The following is a 23,166-nucleotide window of genomic DNA, read 5'->3' on the forward strand; positions in this document are numbered from 1 at the left end:
TTCCAGAGGCATCCACTGGTCTGTAGCGACTTGCCACTCCCTTTTCATAGGATTTCTTTTTTCCCCACTTCCCCATCGGGCCTACAGCCTGAGGATCGCCTGGTGGTCTCCCATCCCAGTCCCAATCAACTTAAATTGGACAGCGGAGCTTCCTCCTCCCAGCCCTTAGAGGGCGCGCGACGCCTTCACTCGGGATCGCCCGGCGAGGGGGGGGGCGGGGCTACCCGCCAGGCAGGGTCCAACTGCGCCTGCGCGCAGACCTCCCCGCCTCCTCCTGCTGCTCGCCCGTCGCCTGTCATGAATTCCGAGAACTTCCAGGCCGGCGAAAGGCTGGTGAACGCGGCCTACGTGCGGCAGGGATGGCAAGGCCGCCGCGCACACGAGCTGCGAGTGCGGACGCTGCTGGAACAGGTGCTGCTCGCCCCGGGCGGTTGGGAAAGAGCTGGGAGGCGGGGTTTCGGAGGAAGCCCCGCCCCCGGGGCGCGGCTTAGGGGTGCCTCCCCCGTCGGAGAGCGGCGCTGAGTTTGCTTTAGCTGCAACGAAGTGGCGAACCCTGGCGCTTCTATGACGTATGGACTTCAGCTCCCAGAATTCCTCAGCCAGCATGTTCCCAACGTCATAAAAGCGCCATAGTTTCCCAACACCTAATGGCTCAGGAATTCTGGGAGTTGAAGTCCACAAGTCATAAAAGGTGTCATAGCTCTTCTCTTAACCTTAAACTATGGTTTAAATCCAGCTGGTTGTGAGTCCAATCCTAAATCATAAGCTGGCTTGCTTTTTTTGAGTTTTTGAAAGGAATTGGAGATTGGCATCATATATTTCCTAGACCACTTCAGTTGATCTAGCAGATGACAGGGAACAAGTAACTTTGCTTTTGGTCTTATTTCAGCCAGGAAACCAAATTATACCTTAACAAAACAGGCAAAAAATTTCCTCTACATTATAAATAGATAAAATGAACAGATAAAATGAACCTTTGTTATGAAAGAATTTTATTTTTTTTTCAGTTACAAAAATAAGCATTCCATCTTTCCTTATGCAGCGTTCTTGTTCCTCATTTGCCACTTCTTTCACATTCATATAAACTTTTATTTCCCTAATTAATATATTAAACATTCAAACGTTATAAAACTCTCCGTTTTTTCCCTCTTAATTCCTTCTAGAGATGATACCCTATTAACATTCAACGTCATTATTCTCATCATGCACATACTCACAGTTTTCATCTTATTTATACCTCTGCCTTAATATATTTTCTACTTATTTTTTAGCCTTCTTCATTTCCAAACTTCTTTTTTATTCTCCAACCATCGGTAAAATACTTCCCAAATCACATAACATTCCATTTGCTCTTTCTCCTCAATTGCTAATGTTAATCTTTTCATTTCCGCACATTCTAATATTCTCCTTATCACCCAGCTTTAGCCTGTGGCAATGACCCAAGTATTGTTTTAAAATTAAAATCCCGACTACCGTTAAAATTTAGATTTTTCCATATTTTAGCTTGGTTTGGCTATATAAGCTGTCCAGCCTTTATTATTGGCCTTTGAGTCAGGAAGTTCAAAATAAAAAAAAAAACCTCACAGTTTTACTCCCCCTATAAATAAATACCCAGGCAACGCCAAGTTATCGGCTAGTATAATATAAACAAGGTATGGGAAAAATACACAATCTTGTATTCTTCTATCTGACCAAGATCCTAACATCTCTTTCTAGGTAGCTCCATTGGGTGTTATTATATGTTGTATCTTCCCTACCCAGGGTGGATGTGATTTAACAATTTAAATCACTAGTAAAAAGCTATATAAGCTGTCGAGGTTAGGTTAGGTTAGGTTAGGTTAAGTTTATTTATAGGCCGCCCTTTTCCCTGAGGGGACTCAGGGCGGCTTACAACTTATATAGGAAGGGGAAACATACAAAGACATATAGGACAATACATAATTAAAAGAGTAAAGCAACATTCATTCAACATTCGGGCGGGGATGGAATATAATCTTTAGCCCCAGGCCTGACGGGATAGCCAAGTCTTGAGGGCTGTGCGGAAGGTCTGGACGGTGGTGAGGGTACGAATCTCCACGGGGAGTTTGTTCCAAAGGGTCGGAGCTGCTACTGAAAAGGCTCTCCTCTGCGTAGTCGCCAGTCGACACTGACCCCCCACAGTATTTGTCTCCAGAGAGTAAGTCATCTGTGTACCAAGTTTGGTTGAAATTGCTTGAGGCGTTCCAGAGTTATGCTGGAACATACATCGCTCAATGAAGCGATGGACGTGATGAGCCAGGGTCTTGAGGCTGTTAAAGACTGGATGGGGGTTAACAAGCTTGTGCTCAATCCAGAAAAGACCGAGTGGCTGTTGTGCTTCCCTCCCACGAATTGGCCAAGTGTTCCATCTCTCAGGCTGGGGGGTCAAATTGTACGCCCCTCAGATAGGGTTCGCAACTTGGGAGTCCTCCTGGACCCTCAGCTGACTTTTGAACACCATTTGTCAGCTGTAACCAGGGGGGCATTTGCCCAGGTTCGCCTGGTGCATCAGTTGCGCCCCTACCTGAACCGGGAGGCTCTCACAACAGTCACTCGTGCCCTTGTGACCTCTAGGCTGGAGTACTGCAATGTGCTCTACATGGGGCTGCCCTTGAAGAGCATTCGGCGACTTCAGCTGGTCCAGAATGTGGCCGCGCGAGCGATCGTGGGTGCACCTCGATTCACCCACGTAACACCTATCCTCCGCGAGCTGCACTGGCTGCCTGTTGATCTCCGGGTGCGCTTCAAGGTGCTACTTGTCACCTACAAAGCCCTTCATGGTAGTGGATCTGGGTACTTGAGAGACCGCCTCCTGCCAATTACCTCCTCGAGACCCATTAGATCTCATAGATTAGGCCTCCTCCGAGTGCCATCTGCCAGCCAGTGCCGGCTGGCCACTACGCGGAGGAGAGCCTTCTCAGTAGCAGCTCCGACCCTTTGGAACGATCTCCCCGTGGAGATTCGTTCCCTCACCACCCTCCAGACCTTCCGCACCGCCCTTAAAATCTGGCTATCCCGGCAGGCCTGGGGTTAAAGACTCTAACCCCTACTCGAATTGTATGATTGTTGAGTTCTTAAATGATGTAGTGCTTTTATGTTGTAAATTGTTTGTCCTCCCCCCCCGCCCTTTGAACTGTGAGCCGCCCTGAGTCCCCCCAGGGAAAAGGGCGGCATACAAATAAAGTGAAACTAAACTACATACACACACACACACAGAGCTGTTTATACATACATACATACATACATACATACATACATACATACATACACATGTAAAAGAAAAATTATTGTGGGTTTTTCTTTTCCCTGAAGGGCAAATGTCCTGAAGAAGGATGGGACGAAAGCACAATTGAACTCTTTCTCCATGAACTTGCAATTATGGATAGCAATAATTTCCTGGGCAACTGCGGTGTGGGTGAGCGAGAAGGAAGAGTTGCCTCCCAAATCGTGGCTCGGAGACATTACAGGTAAAAAGGCGGTTCGTTTTGACCAAAGTTTTCTTCGGACGCTCCCCAGGTTTTATGCACGCACAAAGCTTTAGAACAATAATAATAGGGTCACTTCATTGCAAGCAGTCCTCGAACCTACGACCACAATCGAGCCCAAGATTTCTGTTGCATTTGTTTCAACGACTTTTCTTTCCGCAGTTGTTAAGTGAATCCAAGCTGTTGGTAACTGAGTAACCCGGTTGTTAAGTGGGACCGATTTCCCCGTTAGCCTTCCCCCAATGTTCTGTCTGATTTCGCAGGTTGATCCACGGGATCGGAAGGTCGGGAGACATCGCAGCCGTCCAGCCGAAAGCAGCCGGCTCCAGTCTCTTGAACAAACTGACTAATTCGGTGGTCTTGGATGTTTTAAGGCTTGCTGGTAAGTGGGATCAAATGCAGCCCCCACCCCCCTCTTTTGAGAGGCCCTCGGTGGTTTTCTTGGCAGACGTTTCATGGCCCAACTAGGTGACATTATCAGTGCTAGAAGAGAGAGGGGTTTGTGGAGAGGAGGAGGAGGAAGAGTGTGGGGTCCTTGGTGCTCTCTGAGCTGGGTGGTTTTCTTGCAGACGTTTCATGGCCCAACTAGGTAACACCATCAGTGCTAGAAAGGGGAGTGGGGTTTTGCTCTCAGTTTATATTATCGTGTCAGTGTCAGGTGGGCGAGGATGTCTTGGGATTTTTTGGGGGTTGGGCTGTTTACCTTTAGCTTTTTGACAGTTTCTTGATCCTCCTCCTCCCCCTCCTCCTCTTTCTCCTTGTCCTTCTCATTCTTCTTCCTCCTCCTCCTCCTTTTTGCAAATCTCACTCCCTTCTAGCACTGATGATGTTACCTAGTTGGGTCATAAAACGTCTGCAAGAAAACAGCCCAGCTCAGAGAGCACCAAGGACTCCTCACTCTTCCTCCTCCTCCTCCTCCTCCTCCTCCTCCTCCTCCTCCTCCTCCTCCTCCTCCTCCTCCTCCTCCTCTCCTTCTCCTCCTCCTTCTCCTCTTTCTCCTTGTCCTTCTCATTCCTCCTCCTTCTCCTTTCTGCAAACCCCACTCTCTTCTGGCACTGATGACGTTACCAGTTTGGATAATGAAATGTCTGCAAGAAAACCACCAAGCTCAGAGAGCACCAAGGACCCCACAGTCCTTCCTCCTCCTTTCCTGCTCCTCCTCCTCCTCCTTCTCTTTCTTTTCTTCCTCCACCTCCTCTTTCTCCTTCTCCTTCTCATTCTTCCTCCTCCTCCTTTCTGCAAATCTCACTCCCTTCTAGCACTGATGATGTTACCTAGTTGGGTCATAAAACGTCTGCAAGAAAACAGCCCAGCTCAGAGAGCACCAAGGACTCCTCACTCTTCTTCCTCCTCCTCCTCCTCCTCCTCCTCCTCCTCCTCCTCCTCCTCCTCTCCTTCTCCTCCTCCTTCTCCTCTTTCTCCTTGTCCTTCTCATTCCTCCTCCTTCTCCTTTCTGCAAACCCCACTCTCTTCTGGCACTGATGACGTTACCAGTTTGGATAATGAAATGTCTGCAAGAAAGCCACCAAGCTCAGAGAGCACCAAGGACCCCACAGTCCTTCCTCCTCCTCCTCCTCCTCCTCCTCCTCTTTCTCCTTATCCTTCTCATTCTTCCTCCTCCTCCTTTCTGCAAATCTCACTCCCTTCTAGCACTGATGACGTTACCTAGTTAGGTTATGAAACGTTTGCAAGAAAACAGCCCAGCTCAGAGAGCACCAAGGACCCCTCACTCTTCCTCCTCCTCCTCCTCCTCCTCCTCCTCCAATCCACAAACCCCACACCCTTCTATCACTGATGACGTTACCTAGTTGGGCCATGCAACGTCTGCGAGAAGACAAGCAAGCTTAAGAGAGCACCAAGGTCCCCACATATATATCCACCTTCCCCTTCCTTAAAGGTCCCTCTCTTAGAAGTTGAGATACGAAACTCTCCTTCCCAAGGTGGCGCAGTGGTTAAATGCAGCACTGCAGGCTACTGCTAGATCAGCAGTTCAGCGGTTCAAATCTCACCGGCTCAGGGTTGACTCAGCCTTCCATCCTTCCGAGGTGGGTAAAATGAGGACCCAGATTGTTGGGGGCAATATGCTGACTCTCTGTAAACCGCTTAGAGAGGGCTGAAAGGCCTATGAAGCGGTATATAAGTCTACTGCTATTCCCTCGCAGGGGCCAAGGCCGCCAGCAGCTGCTTCGTGCTTCCCATGGCAACAGGCATGAGCCTCACTTTATGTTTCTTAACGCTCCGGCACCGAAGACCGAAGGCCCGGTACATCCTCTGGCCCCGCATCGACCAGAAATCCTGCTTCAAAGCCATGGTGACCGCAGGTAACGCCTAACCTGCAGCTTCGGGAGCTCTGCGCCACCTCCACACTTCATTGCATTTAATTTACTTGTGTTCTAAACGTGCCTGCGGCAAATTCCACCTTGCAGGGCGAACTGGAGTCACGGCTCAGCTGGTGGGAGCAGACGGGGAAATGGGGGTCGGTCAGCTCAGGTTTTATTAGGTCCACCGTCGTCGTTTCGGGTGATTTAGATAGCGGTTATTTTGGAGGTAGGCGGCAACCGCTGTCACTTCCCGTCACGTTTCTTCTGAGTACAGGGGGTCCTCGACTTAGCGGCCGTGATCGAGCTCGTGACATTTCTGTCACAAAACGAGACATCGGTGGAGTGCCCCATTTGACCACCTGGTCTTGCCATGGTGGTTGTTAAGCGAAACATCGGGGGTGTTAGGTCATGTGGACTTCTGACGTACAGTAGATAATAGATAAAGAAGATCAAAGATGATAGAGGTAAATGGATGGATGGATGGATGGATGGGTGGATGGGTAGGTAGTGGGTGGGTGGGTGGGTGGGTGGGTGGGTGGATGGATGGATGGATGGATACATAGAGATAGATAGATAAGATAGAGAGATAGAGAGATATGGATGGATAGATGGGTAGACATAGATAGGGATGGATGGATGGGTAGATTGATGGAAAGAGATAGAAAAATAGAGAGAGAGAGAGAGGTGGGATGGATAGATAGATAGACACACACACACACACACACACAAAGGTAGATAGATAAATGGATGAGACTGGATAGATAGATAGATAGATAGATAGATAGATAGATAGATAGATAGATAGATAGATAGATAGATAGCGGTAGACAGACAGACAGACAGACAGACATAGATATAGAACTGTGTTTCTCAACCTTGGCCACTTGAAGATGTCCGGACTTCAACTCCCAGAATTCCCCAGCCAGTGAATGCTGGCTGGGGAATTCTGGGAGTTGAAGTCCGGACATCTTCAAGTGGCCAAGGTTGAGAAACACTGATATAGAAGATAGAGATGGATGATAGAGGTAAATAGATGATAGAGATAGATAGAAAGATGGATGGATGGATGGATGGATGGATGGATGGAGATAGATAGATAGATAGATAGATAGATGATAGATAGATAGATAGATAGATAGATAGATAGATAGATAGATAGATAGATAGATACTGGTAGAGAGACAGGCAGACAGAAATAGATAGATATAGAAGATAGAGATGGATGATAGAGGTAAATAGATGATAGGGATAGATAGAAAGATGGATGGATGCAGATAGATAGATGATAGATAGATGATAGATAGATAGATAGATAGATAGATAGATAGATAGATAGATAGATGATGGATAGATGGATAGACATAGATAGGGATGGATGGATGAGTAGATTGATGGAAAGAGAAAAAGAGAAAGAGAGAGAGGTTGGATAGATAGATAGATAGACACACACACACACACATATAGATAGATAAATAGATGAGATTGGATGGATGGATGGATGGATGGATGGATGGATGGATGGATACTGTAGATAGAGCAATCAACAGGTGAGGCTAAATATTACACTAATCTTCAAATCCCTCTGCTATCCATCTATTATTATATTTAGCGCGTAAAAAGTCCACAAACGGTTTCCAGTCTTGTATAAAGCTGTCTAGTCCATTATCTCTAATGAGAGCCGTTAATTTCGCCATCTCCGCTAGTTCAGTCAATTTCAAAATCCCATTCTTCAAAGAGTTGCCAGCTCTTTTCCTTTCCAGGGCTTGGCGAGTCCAATCCACGTGAAGGAAACACACCCCCAAACTGTTTTGTTTTTGTTTTTCAATTGACTTGTCCATCCAGCCTCCAAAGAGAAGCTTCCCGGTTTCGTGAATTTTTTGCATCTTAACTGTTTTCTGCACGATCGTGGCTCTGTTTCTCCACGCATTCGTGCGACCTCTTTGTAACCTGACATTCCAAAACTGAAACCGTTGTACCCAGATCAAATCAAAACAAACAAACAAAGAAGCGAAAGGGAGGGGAAGAATTAAAATTGCACAAGGATCCTGGATGCCCGTTCATTCGTCCATTCTTTTTTTGTTGGCCGCGTTAGGTTTTGAGCCGGTGGTGATAGAAAATGTTTTAGAAGGAGACGAGCTACGAACCGACCTCCAGGCAGTGGAAGCTAAGATCCTGGATCTGGGGGCTGATCACATTCTCTGCGTTCATTCCACTACGTCCTGTTTTGCTCCAAGGGTGCCTGACAGGTGAATAAATTGTTAAAATATTCATGACTGGGAGAGACATGGGAACAAGTGAATAGGCATAGCAACTCAGTCAGCCAATGGGAGCTTAAAGAGATCTGAGTTGGTGCAGAGAATTGAAACAGAAACTTAAGCAGTCTGCTGCTCTGAGAAGTAAACTAGCACTCTGCCTGGGCTTTTCTGCTGAAATGAAACCAACTGCTTGTGTTTGCCTGTAACTCTCCTGCCTTGCGTTTACTTGGAAGAATCACCTATTGGTATTGTACATTGATTCATCTATTTTTATGTATATAAAGAAGTTAATGAATCCAGCTGAATCAGTTATCTGCGTGTGCTTTCTGGATTTGATTTTTCTGCAACAATCTCTGACATAAATGGTAAATGGTGGTGTGAAGAGTTTAAAGAGTGTATGTATGAAGATTTAGCTGAATTTCACAGAAAGGAAGAAAATATCTGGCCCTTTTGGCTACTCTCCGACAGGCTCGGTAAGATCCTAAATGCTGGAAAAGCAAGGATTGATTCAAATAAAAGAAGGACAGGCTCAATCAATCAGAATAGAGCCGGAAGGGACCTTGGAGGTCTTCTAGTCCAACCCCCTGCTCAAGCAGGAGACCCCTATCTCCGTTCAGACAAATGGTTATCCCCTCTCTTCTTAAAGACCTCCAGTGAGGGAGCACCCACAGCTTCTGGTGGCAAGCTGTTCCACTGGTTAATTGTGCTTAGGAAGTTTCTCCTTAATTCCAGGTTGCCTCCCTCCTTGATTAATTTCCATCCATTTTTTTTTCTTGGCTCCATTCTTTAATTTCATCAGCTGCATCAAAAAACCCGTTCTCCACACTTAATGTCTGTAATAAAGAGGGTGTGGTTTTTTTTAAAAAAAAAAAAGCAAATGCCACGTAGCCAAATACCTTTGATGAGAATCGTGACCCCTGCCTCCCTCTTCAAGGTTGAATTATCTACGATTTTTGTCGGTGATTTGAATCTGTGCAAGGAAGCCGAGCCAGTGACTAAGCGGATCAATTATGCTTGCCGTTACAGTATAATGAGAACATTCTTATCCTTTAATTGTGAAGGTGAAATTGTCTTTCATGGAATGTTGGTTAAAAAGGTTCTGGAAGGAATTTTTCTTACCTGCAAAGAGGTGATTTCTGCAATCACGTCGTTGCAAACACAAGGAGAGGTTTTACAGAATAGAATAAGAATAGAATAGCAAAGAAAAGAAAAGAAAATAGAGAATGGAACGGAATGAAAAGAGAAGAGAATGAAATGAAAATAGAATAGAATAGAATTCAGGAGTAGAGTAGAATAGAATAGAATAGAATATAGAGAATGGAATGAAAATAGAATAGAATAGAATTCAGGAGTAGAACAGAATAGAATAGAATGAATACAGAATATAAAATAGGGAATGGAATGAAAATAGAATAGAATAGAATTCAGGAATAGAATAGAATAGAATAGAAAATAGAGAATGGAATGGAATGAAAATAGAATAGAATAGAATTCAGGAGTAGAGTAGAATAGAATAGAATAGAAAATAGGGAATGGAATGGAATAAAAATAGAATAGAATAGAATTCAGGAGTAGAGTAGAATAGAATGAACACAGAATATAAAATAGGGAATGGAATGGAATGAAAATAGAATAGAATAGAATTCAGGAGTAGAATAGAATAGAATAGAAAATAGAGAATGGAATGGAATGAAAATAGAATAGAATTCAGGAGTAGAATAGAATAGATTAGAATAGAATATAAAATAGAGAATGGAATGGAATGAGAATAGAATTCAGGAGTAGAATAGAATAGAATATAAAATAGAGAATGGAATGAGAATAGAATAGAATAGAATTCAGGAGTAGAATAGAATAGAATAAATATAGAATATAAAATAGAGAATGGAATGGAATGAAAATAGAATAGAATTCAGGAGTAGAGTAGAATAGAATAGAACTGTCCTTTGTCTCTATTCTATTCTCTATTTTCCATTCCATTCTATTCTAAAAGGCTTCCCTGTCATTTGCTTATGGTAAAACCCCCCAGGACGTTTTTCAGTTCTGGCCGTTTCGCCTGATCCTTTTCCATTTTGTATTTGCAGGTTGGAGGAGCTGGCTGAGATCTGCGCCAAGTACGACGTCCCCCACATTGTCAATAATGCATACGGGGTTCAGTCTTCCAAGTGCATGCACCTCATCCAGCAGGTAAGGTGAGCCCCCCGCCACGGAAGGCAGGATGGGGGGGGGGGAAACAAGGGAGCTAGTAGAAATGACGAAACGGACTGTTTTAATGGGGAAGAGTAGACATCCAGCTTTGGTTCTACTTGGAAACCACTCCTGGGCTTTGTGCTCGAGGCAGGGGGGAAAAAATGAACTCCTACCGTTGGGTTTCCCTGATTAATATACGGTCTGTCCTCAACTTACAAGTGTTCATTTTAGTGTTACAACCGCACGGACAAAAGTGGCTGACCCTTTTTCACACTTACGACCATTGCAGAAGAGCCGAGGTGGCGCAGTGGTTAAATGCAGCACTGCAGGCTACTTCAGCTGACTGCTAGTTCTGCAGTTCAGCGGTTCAAATCTCACCGGCTCAGGGTTGACTCAGCCTTCCATCCTTCCGAGGTGGGTGAAATGAGGACCCAGACTGTGGGGGCAATATGCTGACTCTGTAAACCGCTTAGAGAGGGCTGAAAGCCCTATGAAGCGGTATATAAGTCTAACTGCTATTGCTATTGCAGCATACCCGTAGTCATGGGATCAAAATCCAGACCCTTGGCAACGTAACTCACATTTATGACAGTCACATTGTCCCAGGGTCATGTGATCCCCTTTGGCGACCTTCTGAGGAGCAAACTCAACAGGGAAGCCCGATTCACTTAACAACCAGGTTACTCCCTTAACAACTTGCAGCGATTCACTTAACAACAGTGAGCCCAAAATTTATTTGGCTAAGCGAGACGGCCGTGGCTAAGTGAGTTTTGCTGTGACTTATTGCGCGGTGCAAACACAACTTAAAAAGAAACTTTTATCACTTTTGTTCTTCTCTTGTTTTGGGGGGGGGATTTTTGGCTCTTTTTTTTTTAGGGTGCCCGAAGAGGCCGGATCGATGCCTTTGTGCAAAGTTTGGACAAAAACTTCATGGTCCCAGTAGGTGGCGCTGTCATCGCTGGCTTCAGTGACACCTTCATACAGGAAATCAGCAAAATGTATCCAGGTACATTTCTTTCTTTGTTTTGCTTTTAAAGTGGTTTTTTTTAATAAAATGAAAGTGTTGCCTCTGCCTCCCAGCCATTTGCCTCCTTACAGCAAACAGCAAACAGCCTGTTGCAGTTTCAGCTTCAGCACAGCTTGATTAGTACAAACAGCTGATTGTCGGTTGAATCGGTGTCCCAATAATTAGCTGTTTCAGACTGCAAGGTTTCCCATTGCCTATTGCCGCTTCCGTGTGCCCCATTTTCGGCCTCCACACACTCTACTTTCCACCCATTCCGATCCCCGTCGCCCGGAACAGATGGAAAACGGGGTGCGCGGAGGCCGAAAACGGGGCGTGCGGAGGCTTAAAACGAGATGGCGGAAGCCGAAAATGGGGCGCACGGAAGCAGCCATAGGCTATGGCAATCCCTGCAGCCTGAAAGGCCCGCCAATCCGCTGATTGTGCTAATCAGGCTGTGTTGAAACTGAAACGGGCTGTTTGCTGCAAGGAGGCAAATTGCTGGGAGGCAGAAGCAGATTGTTTTCCCCCCTTGTTTTCCTCCCCAAAAGCTAGATGCGTCTTATACTCCAAAAAATACGGTAGTTTGAAATAAATCTATACTAGCCTCCCTTTATTTCTTTGTGGGTAAAACATAAATTCAACACAAAAAATAGTTTGTCGTGAAAACGGCTGCCTGCAATGCGAAGGTGCCTGAAAGATGAAAATGGAAGCAGAATGCTCCATCCCATAATTGGGTAGACTAGGTTGCCCTGATAGATCGGTCCCACCAGAGAGAGAAAACACTCATGTCCTGAGAGGTTTGTGGTCGGAGCCTGAATCTGCGGAGGGAAATGAGAGCGAAATGGCGCCAGCAAAGATTGAGGGGGTGGCTTCATTGGCTTGGGAGGAAAATGGGGAGGAACAGGTCAGGTCCTTTCAGGATTGGGATGGCTTGTATGCAGGGAGGAAGGGGGGCAGGATAACCAAGAGGGGTTAAGCAGTGAACATGAGAGACAGACCTCAGGTGAGGAGCAAGGACCACTCACTCCTGATCCAAGAGCATGGAGAGAGGAGAGAAGGTAAGAACAGCTCAGACTGACCCAACTACTCAAGGGGGACAGCACTCCGCCCCTCTTCAAAAGGTCCACCTGTGGACTGAGACTTAAGGAGACACTTTTGGGAGGGGGAATTGTCGGGAACCATCTCCGAATTACTGGGGTGGTTGAGTGCCAACATTTGGACTTTCCTGGATTCTTTCCATTCCTTCTGGATTTCTGGATTACTTGCCTTGCTCCTTTGATTCCAGGACTTCTCAACTTGCCCTGCTGGATTTCTTGCTTTGCAGCCGTGGTGCTCACAGCTTTAGACTGGACTAGTTGGAGGTGTGTGTGTGTGTGTGTGTGTGTGTGTGTGAGAGGGAGGGAGGGAGGGAGGGAGGGAGAGAGAGAGAAAGAGAGAGAGAGAGAGAGAGAGAGAGAGAGAGAGAGAGATCTTTAGTCTGGGCCTTGCCAGAAACATGGGAGCGTTTGGGGAACTTTGGAGCAATAAAGGGGCAGTTTGAACCACCTGCGGTGCCTCTGTGCCGTACCCCCAAGTCATCACAGATTACGTTTCTTTTCTCTCTCTCTCTCTCTCCAGGTAGAGCTTCCGCCTCTCCTTCCTTAGATGTGCTCATTACGTTGCTGAGTTTGGGCACCAAGGGATACCGGAAACTTCTTCAAGAAAGAAAGGTAGCGTTTCTGGATGAATAGGTGCAAGGTGGCCATTTTCACTTGTGAGCAGGTGGCAGAGAAGGGTAGGACTTCGGCTGTTAGGCGGCCTCTGAATTCTAGTTTTGATCTTTGCCCAGTTTAGCCAACGAAGAACTCTTTATTGTCATTCTACGTATATACACAGTATTCCCATACAGCGAAATTCACATAGCCCCCAGAGACCAGGCCCAACACTCATGGCGATCCCCAAATACCCCCCACCTACCCCAAATCCCCTGCCCCTAAACCACCCGAGTATCCACGCAACAGACCAAGCAGTGCGATCCTACAGCTCACTAAGGGTGGCCCTTTAGTTCATTGTTGAGTGCAATTATATCTCCGGGATAAAAACCATTCGGAAGACGTGAGGTCCGAGTTTTAATTGTTCTGTATCTTCTGCCAGAAGGCAACAGTCCAAAAAGAATTGTAAATTCCTCAAACAGCAAGATGCGAAGATGTCGCCTAGCGCTGCAGCCCGATGATGATATTCCGGGCAGTTGTAACGATTCTCCGTGGAGCATTTTTGTCCGCTGCAGAGCTGCTCCCGTACCACGCAAGGATGCCGTATGTCAGGACACTCTCAACGGTGCTGCGATAGTAGAAGAGATGTAGATGCTGAGATAGGTTTATCTTCCTGAGCATTCTCAGGAAGTACGGCCTCTTCTGTGCCTTCCTTGCAAGCAGGTTAGCATTCAAAGTTAGAACCAGGGGTAGGATTCAGCTGGTTTGGACTGGATCTAGTCAGGGACTAGAGACTAGAGGATAAGAAATTGGGTATGTCTAGTTTAATGAAGAGAAGGACCAGGGGAGACATGATAGCAGTCTTCCGATATCTCAGGGGTTGCCCCAAAGAAGAGGGAGTCAAACTATTCTCCAAGGCACCTGGGGGCAGGACAAGAAGCAACGGGTGGAAACTAATCGAAGAGAGAAGCAACTTAGAACTAAGGAGGAATTTCCTGACAGTGAGAACAATGAACCAGTGGAACAACTTGCCTCCAGAAGTTGTGAATTGCTCCAACACTGGACGTTTTTAAGAAGAGGTTGGATAACCGTTTGCCTGAAGTGGTGTAGGGTTTTCTGCCTAAGCTGGGGGGTTTGGACTCCCAAGGTCCCTTCCAATTCTGTCCTTCGGCCAAGTTCGGACGCCCCCCCCCGGTTCTCGCAATGTATTTTTTTTCCCTCTGTAAATCCAGTTCTCGAAACGTCGCGAATCTTATCGCTCTTCGATCTGCGGAAGGAATAAGACGTAATAACCTTCCTTTCCGGGAGTGTATTTTGGCCTGTTCCAGAATGGTAAAATTTAATGCCAGGGGTTTATTGCCTTAACACTCTTTAAAAGCGAAGCTAAAGCTACGATGTTCTCCGGAAAAGCTATTTATAGTGCGGTTTCTATTTTCGGTTCCACTAGACCAGTGTTTCTCAACCTTGGCAACTTGAAGATGTCCGGACTTCAACTCCCAGAATTCCCCAGCCAGCATTCGCTGGGAGTTGAAGTCCGGACATCTTCAAGTTGCCAAGGTTGAGAAACACTGTCCTAGCCACTGTCTTTCCACTGAAGAGGATGAAGGTATCTGAGGCTTTAAATCAGTGTTTCTCAACCTTGGCAACTTGAAGATGTCCGGACTTCAACTCCCAGAATTCCCCAGCCAGCATTCGCTGGGAGTTGAAGTCCGGACATCTTCAAGTTGCCAAGGTTGAGAAACACTGTCCTAGCCACTGTCTTTCCACTGAAGAGGATGAAGGTATCTGAGGCTTTAAATCAGTGTTTCTCAACCTTGGCAACTTGAAGATGTCCGGACTTCAACTCCCAGAATTCCCCAGCCAGCATTCGCTGGCTGGGGAATTCTGGGAGTTGAAGTCCGAACATCTTCAAGTTACCAAGGTTGAGAAACACTGCCTTAGACCCATGTGGTGGGAGCGGGGAGAGGAAAAATTTTTTTTTCCCCACTAAGGCAATATTTTTCTTTTCCTTCTGTAATCCTCGCATCAGTACAGGCAGTCCTCACCTTACGACCGCAGTCGAGCCCAGAATTTTTGCTTTTTATGCCACATCTGTCCACGTCTGAAGTTCTTCAATGAGTAACACGGTCATTAAGGGAATCCAGCTTCCCCCTTGCCTCGGCTTGCCAGACGGTCGCAAAAGAGAATCACGATACAGAATAGAGTTGGGAGGGACCTTGGAGGTCTTCTAGTCCAACCCCGCTCTTCCAGCAGGAGACCGTATACAGGGCAGCCCTCAACTTATGGCAATAACTGAGCCCAAACGTTACGTTGCTAAGTGAGTTTTGCCCCACTTTACAACTTTTCTTGTTGTTAAGTGAATCACTGCAGTTGTTAAGTTAGTAACGCGGTTGTTAAGCGAATCTGATTTGCCCCATGACTTTGGGGAATCCATTGCCTGAGCATCTGAATTTTGGTCACACGACCGTGGGGATTCTGCGGCCGTCATTAGTGTGAAACATGGTCCGAAATCCCTTTTTTTTTAAAAAAAATTGAGATTTTTTTTTAAAAAAAGGATTTTACAAATATTTACCTCCCCTCCCCCACCCTCTCCACCTGCACCCAACCCCCCCCCAACCTTCCCCCCCTCCCCGACTTCCCAGAACAAATACAGAGTATAAATCTTTAACAAAGATGTTCTAAAATAAACTTAAAGAAAGTTAGTATCATCTTTCATTTGAGCTTTAACTCCTCTTTTGTTAGGCTAACTCTAAACAGATTATATCATTCCTCGCTTTTTCAGTCGTAAACTATCTGGAGTTTCTTAGTCCCGTATTTAGTTTGAATATAGTCAATCCATCTTCTCCACTCCAGTTGATGTTTCTCATCTGAGTGGTCCTTGAGATATGCTGATATTTTAGCCCTCTCTGCTAAGTTTGTTACTTTTAATGTCCATTCTTGAATAGTAGGCAAATCTTCCTTCTTCCAGTATTGCGCCACCAAAAGTTTTGCTGCTGTTATTAAATGCAAAATCAAGTTAGTCTCTATAACTGTACAATCAGTAGTTATACCTAACAAAAATAACTGAGGGGTAAACTTTATCCTTTTTTTTAAGCACATTTTCCGGAGGGGGTACCCAGATTTGAACTGGGGACCTCTCGAAGTCCCTTTTTTTCAGTACCATTGTAACTTCAAACGGTCGCTAAACGTACTGTTGTAAGTTGAGGACTACTGGTAGCTTAAGAACTGCAGTGATTCACTTAAGAACTGTAACAAAGGTCGTAAAATGGGGCAAAAATCACTTTACAAATGTCTCCCTTATCAACAGAAATCTGGGGCTCCAGTGAGGTCGTAAGTCCAGGACTTGTGTCGTGGACGCTAAAAGAAATATAGGTTCAAACTTCCTCATCAGACTGGCTTAATGTATACCTTAACTGTTTTATTTTGCTTTTTTGAACTAACTCCCCACTCCAGAAACTGTAACTGACATGCTCTAGTAAGGAATAAATAAACTTGTTTTAATATTTCTCCAGCACAATAATATTCTTTTGCATCTGGCTTAAATATGGGATTGGCGATAGAGCGGGGGGGTGGGGGGGGGAATCAATGCAATTCAGTTACTATTTTAAAAGTTAAGACTTCTGCTGCTTGGCATTATCATAAATTCCGGATGAAATAGAATGTTGTATATAAAAGGATCATTAATTTATTGTACAGCAAATTGCTTAGCTAGCTCTTTGTAAGATCTAGGAGCTCACTATAGTTGGGGGGGGGAGTTAAATGTATATCCGCTAATGAGTAAGGCCTGTGTTTGTTTCATTTTTCCATTCTTTCTCTTTTTCTTTCTCTCTCCCTTTCTTCCTCATTCTTCCTTTCTTTTTTCTCTCCCTCCCTCTTTCTTTTTCTCCCTCTCTCCTGTCTTTCTCTCTCCCTTCCTCCCTCTTTTTTCTTTCTTCCTCTCTCTTTTCTTTTTCCTTCTTTCTCCCTCCCTCTTTGTCTGTCCCTCTTTCTTTCTTTCTTTCTTTCTTTCTTTCTTTCTGTCTCTCCCTTCCTCCCTCCCTCCCTCTTTCTTTTTCTTTCTTTCTTTCTTTCTTTCTTTCTGTCTCTCCCTTCTTTCTTCCCTCCCTCCCTCTTTCTTTCTTTTTCTTTCTTTCTTTCTTTCTGTCTCTCCCTTCTTCCCTCCCTCCCTTCCTCCCTCTTTCTTTCTTTTTCTTTCTTTCTTTTAGGAAATGTTTTCTTACCTTTCAATGGAGGTGAAAAAATTGGCAGAAAGCTACAACGAAAGATTATTGGATACCCCGCACAATCCTATCTCTCTAGGTAAGGTTGGCTTTAATGGAATGACATGCATAAAAGATTTGCTGGTCTCCCTTCCAAATCAGTGTGTGGTGTGTGATATTCTGGGCAGAATAACATTAAAATATTGCACAAGGGATGTTATGATAGCAGTCTTCCAATATTTAAGAGGCTGCCACACAGAAGAGGGGGGGGGTCAACGTATTCTCCAAAGCACCTGAGGGCAGGATAAGGTGCAATGGGTGGAAACTAATCAAGGAGAGAAGCAACTTAGAACTGAGTAGAAATTTCCTGACAGGGAGAACAATTAATCAGTGGAAAAGAAGTTACCTCCAGAAGTTGTGAATGCCCCAACACTGGAGGTTTTTAAGATGATGTTGGATAGCCATTTGTCTGAAGAGGTGTAGGGTTTCCTGCCTAAGCAGGGGGTTGGACTAGAAGACCTCCAAGGCCCCTTCCAACTCTGCTATTCTGTTCCGTTTTGTGCACAAAATGAAAAATAATTTCTCACGGGTGTTTTTCCCCCCCTATTTGCCGTTCTGAGCCATGTTTCCCCCCAGGACCGCAAAGTGCTTGAGATTCAAAAGGAGAAAGGCGTGTTGCTACATACCGGTGTGGGGGTTTTTTGTTTTTGTATTTCCAGCCATGTCCCTGGGAAAACTGGACGAAGAAAACCCAGAAGCTGTCACGCAGCTCGGATCCATGCTTTTCACCAGACAAGTTTCCGGAGCAAGGCCAGTCCATTTATATTAACATTTCGATTCAGGAATATCTCGGTTCATAGAACTCAGTTGCACCACGAGGGGCCCCTTGCGAAGATCTGGGGCCCTTGAGCTCGTCTTTAAATTTTGCTGTTTTAATCTTTACGGCATTTATTCGTACGGCGTTCAATCATCTTACGCCGTGTGCGTTACGGATCGTAACTTGGAGAAAAGTTGCAGGATAACAGGCAGCCTTTCAGTTAAGCCGGGCCCTGGCTTTTGCGGCTTGATGGACCCATGGATGGGGGTGGGGGGAGAAGGGAGAGGGAGGGTGGGTGAGCATGCACGTACGTTCAACTCTGTTCGCGCATGCGCCCGCCGCTCACACCATTGGAGCTTCATGCATGAGCAATAAGATGATAGACAGACAAATAGATGATTGATAGATTAGATAGACAGACAGACACAGGCAGGCAGACAAATATGCTAGATGATTGATAGATTAGACAGACAAAAATGGTAGATATATATATATATATATATATAGATAGATAGATAGATAGATAGATAGATAGATAGATAATTGATAGAGAGTCTCATAGATAGACAGACATAATAGATGATTGATGGATTAGGTAGGTAGACAGACAGACAGATGATAGGTAGGTAGGTAGGTAGGTAGGTAGGTAGGTAGGTAGGTAGGTAGGTAGGTAGGTAGGTAGGTAGATAGATAATTGATAGTCTGATAGACAGACAGATAGACATAATAGATGATTGATGGATTAGGTAGGTAGGTAGGTAGGTAGGTAGATGATAGATAGATAGATAGATAGATAGATAGATAGATAGATAGATAGATAGATAGATAGATAATTGATAGAGAATCTGATAGACAGATAGACATAATAGATGATTGATGGATTAGATAGATCGACACGGCAGATAGACAGATAGACAGACATATGCTAGGTGATTGATAGATTAGACAGACAGACAGACAAGAGAGAGAGAATTGATAGAGAGTCTGATTGATAGATAGACAGACAGACAGACAGACAGAATAGATCAGGAGTGTCAAATTGAGCAGTGCTTAAATTTGGCCTGGATGTACCCAAGGACCGGCCTGTGGTGCCTCTCACAGCCTCGGCATGGCCTATTTGTGACCGGCGGAGTGCTGTTGGAGGATGGCTGGGGGGGGGGGGGGATGAGTTGCGCCTCACAGTCCTAAGACGAGGACCAACATAGGCAACCTAAGCACTGATTTCTTTTTACTCGGAAGCGAGTCTTGGCAGATTTCAAAGCCGCTTCCATTTTGGGCACCTCCGCGGAAGATGACCCCCTTGTTGGAGTTGATGTCCTTCGATTTCCAGAGTTGAGCCCTCCCTTCCCCGCAAGTCCAGTGGTGGTAGAAAGGCCTTTTGAAACACCCCCCCCCAATTTCCTTTCCTTGCAGGGTGGTGTCACCTGGGACGCTGCAAACGGTGAGTGGACACGCCTTCCGAGGTTTCATGGCCCACACAGACCGATACAGCTGCTCCTACCTCAACGCCGCCTCGGCCATCGGGATGAAGGCGGACGACGTGCAGGTGTTCATCAAGAGGCTGGACAGGTGCCTGAAGGCTCTGAGAAAAGGGAAGGGCCCCCAAGAGGGACCACCGCCCAGCGTAGATCTGGATTCTGACCTGGAAAAATGCAAGATCGAAGGAGGAGGAGGCGCAACAGCCCAGCCTTAGATTATCCCCAAAATTACTTCCAGCTTAGAATGGTTTTTTTTTTTTAAATAGAAAAATAATCAAACGTCAATCAACTCAGGGCCTTCTCCTCCCATTCTCCCATTGAAACGAATCAAGAGAGAGTTATAGTATAGCCCAGTGTTGGAAAACCTTTAAGGCACCAAAGCAGAACATGCGTGCATATGCGCGTGTCAAAGCAGCAGAAACCTGAAGAGACATGCGCGCACATGCCTGTTTTTTTGGCTGTTTTGGGGCATTTTTGGGGCCGAAAAATGCCTTGGAAAACAGCCTGGAAAATTGCCTGGAAAAGGCCCCCAAACCAGCCTCAAAACAGCCCAGGAAACCCCCTGAAAAAGCCCCGAAAAACGGCCTTTTTGGCTGTTTTCCAGCATTCCAGTGCTCACAAAGACCATGCATGTGTGTGCCAGGAATCAGAAGAGCAGCTGGCAGTGGCGCAGCCATGTCTTTTCCCAACATTCAGACGTGCTGGTTCTGTATGCGCCTCGGCTTTCTGGGAACTGAATCCAAGCTGCTTCAAACGTCTAATTACTATTCATAGGGAAGAGTTCACACATACCTCCTTGCCTTAATACACTCTTAACCTTTGCTTGAGCCTACTCAGTAAAGCAGGCTTCCTGTGTAAATTATTTATTTAGGAAAGTGCTGTAGTAGTCGTTGATAAATAAATGAAATTGTCCTGTCGGTGGTGCCAGAATCACAGAACCGTTCTCAGGGGTGAGGGAGCTGTACCCTCTTGCCTTTGACATAATCCTTCATGAATCATTTATTTTGAGACCGCTTCTATGGAATCTCAGCCTGTCTCATTAAAGCAGCTACTTGTCACATTAAATCAGCTAGTCTCATTAGCTACTTTCTCATTAAAGCAGCAGCTTCACCAAAATAATTTAGTCCTATTTCAGTTGGTATCAAAAAGAATCATTTATTTTGAGACTGCTATGGAATCTCATTAGCCTGTCTCATTAAAGCAGCTACTTGTCTCATTAAAGCAGCTACTTGTCTCCTTAAAGCAGCTGCTTTCTCATTAAACCAGTTACTTCACTGAAATAATTAAGTCCTATTTCAGTTCGTATCAAAATGAATCATTCATTTTTTGAGACTGCTATGGAATCCCATTAACCTGTCTCATTAAAGCAGCTGCTTTCTCATTAAAGCAGCTACTTCCTCGTTAAACCAGTTACTTCACCGAAATAATTTAGTCCTATTTCAATTCGTATCTTGCCTTTCAATTATTTAGAAACCAACTTCTAATTAGCGGGGTTCCACCTATGGGCAGGGTACAAAAAACAGCAGTTATCAAAAACTATGCAAGATTGTTCTGGCTACCAAAGGATTTCTTGATTTGTTAACTTTAAGGTTGTTGTGACATGATTTAAAGTTGATTGCTTGGCCCGTGACCAGTCTGAACCGATGTCCGTTTCGGATCTGGCTTCTCTCCTGATGCTATGAAATAAATTAAAATTAATTTGTCTTTGGTTTTGCATATTTTATGGGGCATGCACCCACCGCGTTATTCTCACTTGCATGGATTTGTGTTTTGTTGGTAAGTTGATTTTGTTCATAATTTGGCCTTTTGAGCCCCTTCTGTGAATAAGGTATTCTTTTTTCCTACAGTGTAGAAGAGACAAGATAGATAAGTGTCATTTTGCTGAAGTTGCCTTCTTAACATGTCTGCAGCCCAGATTGGGTGGCCCTGAAGGCTGATGTGTTTGAAATCCACGTATTTAGCAAAAAGAAAGGGTGCCCTAATTGAGCTTGCTTGTTTTCTTGCAGACGTTTCATTACCAGAGTAGGTAATATCATCAGTGCAAGGAGGGAGTGGGAGTGAGATTTGCAGAAAGGAGGAGGGAGGAGGAGGAGGACTGTGAGGTCCTTGGTGCTCTCTGAGTTTGTTTTCTTGAAGACATTTCATGACCCAACTAGGTAACATCATCAGTGCTAGAAGGGAGTGAGATTTGCAGAAAGGAAGAGGAGGAGGCGGAAGAATGAGAAGGACAAGGAGAAAGAGGAGGAGCAGGAGAAGAGGAGGAGGGAGGACTGTGAGGTCCTTGGTGCTCTCTGAGTTTGCTTGTTTTCTTGAAGACGTTTCATGACCCAACTAGGTAACATCATCAATGCCAGTAGGGTTTGCTGTCAGTTTATATTCTAGTGTTGGTGGGTGGGGTCTTGGAGGTTCTTTGGCCGATCCTCGATTGGGAGATTGTTGACATGATGGTTGGTCTGCTGTTCTCCTTGGAGTTGATCCATGCCAAGGCTGTCAAACTCCCCAGCCTATGGGCTGGATGCGTCACACGCTGGCCACGCCCACACCTGGTTTAGCGAAGGGGGGGAGTCCAAAATACGTCCCATGATGCAGCCTTGACAACGAGAGTTCGACATCCCTGATCTATGCTGATCCTCCTCCTCCTCGCCCCTTTCTTTCTGCAAACCCCACTCCCTTCTAGCACTGATGATGTTCCCTAGTTGGGCCATGAAACGTCTGCAAGAAAACCATGAACCTCAGAGAGCACCAAGGACCTTACAGTCCTCCCCCCCCCCCTCCTCCTCCTCCTCCTCCTCCTCCTCCTCCTCCTGCTTTCTGCAAACTTAACTCCCTTCTAGCACTGATGACGTTACCTAGTTGGGTCGTGTAACGTCTGCAAGAAAATCAAGCCTGTTTCTGCCCCCCCCCCTCCCCTTTCTCGCTTTCTATATTGCTGCAGCACAGAAACCCCCGCAGAATATAAAATGCAGCAGTCCGATTTATAGGAAGGGAAGGAAAAGTGCATTAAGTGGGAAACGATGGCACTGCAGCTGGAGCTGGGCAGACCAAACATTCTCTACTGTACAGTCAGCAGGGGGGGTTTTCGGGGGGGGGGGCGGGGGAGGCTGGTGCACAGATGCTTATCAAACGATCCGTGTTGCATCCGTGTTTTCTTTATTTCGCTTCGTTTTGCTTGGGATTGCTGTGCTCTCTCCTTCCTCTGCCAATGCCTGCCCTACTTTTTCAACACCTGCTTTGGAGAAGAACGGAGGTGGCATTCCCTGCTTGCAAATTTTGCAGTCTTCTACCTCGTGCAGTCAAAGGCTTTTTATTTTTTAAAGTTTCCAGAAGCAACTCCAGTTCCATAATTAGCAGAATCCAAAAGGTTTGTTTCCCAGATGATTCATTGTCCTTAGATAATTTATCCGATCCCAACTGGATCGAAATGTGCACCGTCATTTAAATGCTGTGTTCCTGTAGAGAAGAGAAGTGAAGAGAAGAGAAAAAAGAAGGGAAGATAATTGAATTAATTGGAATGAAATCAAATGGAATGGAGGAATAGAATAGAGAATGGAATGAAAATAGAGAAGAAAAGAAAGGAAGAGAAGATAATTGGAATGAAATCAAATGGAATGGAGAAGAGAATGGAATGGGATGGAATAGAATAAAATAGAGAATGGAATGAAAATAGAATAGAATAGAGAATGGAATGAAAATAGAATAGAGAAGA

At 45.3% G+C, this 23,166-nt stretch overlaps 1 protein-coding gene across 1 annotated transcript; it reads left to right on the forward strand.

Moving 5' to 3' along the window:
- The first annotated feature begins 236 nt into the window (after positions 1-236).
- SEPSECS (Sep (O-phosphoserine) tRNA:Sec (selenocysteine) tRNA synthase) lies at positions 237-21,162 on the forward strand. The gene is made up of 11 exons (XM_032224068.1): positions 237-411; positions 3,331-3,485; positions 3,767-3,885; positions 5,666-5,824; positions 7,917-8,070; positions 10,164-10,266; positions 11,146-11,275; positions 12,893-12,984; positions 17,172-17,265; positions 17,885-17,975; positions 19,396-21,162. The coding sequence occupies exons 1-11, from the start codon at positions 298-300 to the stop codon at positions 19,673-19,675; spliced, it is 1,491 nt and encodes a 496-aa protein (XP_032079959.1). The 5' UTR covers positions 237-297; the 3' UTR covers positions 19,676-21,162.
- Positions 21,163-23,166: the final 2,004 nt, after the last annotated feature.

This window comes from Thamnophis elegans, chromosome 9, assembly GCF_009769535.1.
Source record: "Thamnophis elegans isolate rThaEle1 chromosome 9, rThaEle1.pri, whole genome shotgun sequence".
NCBI lineage: Eukaryota > Metazoa > Chordata > Lepidosauria > Squamata > Colubridae > Thamnophis > Thamnophis elegans.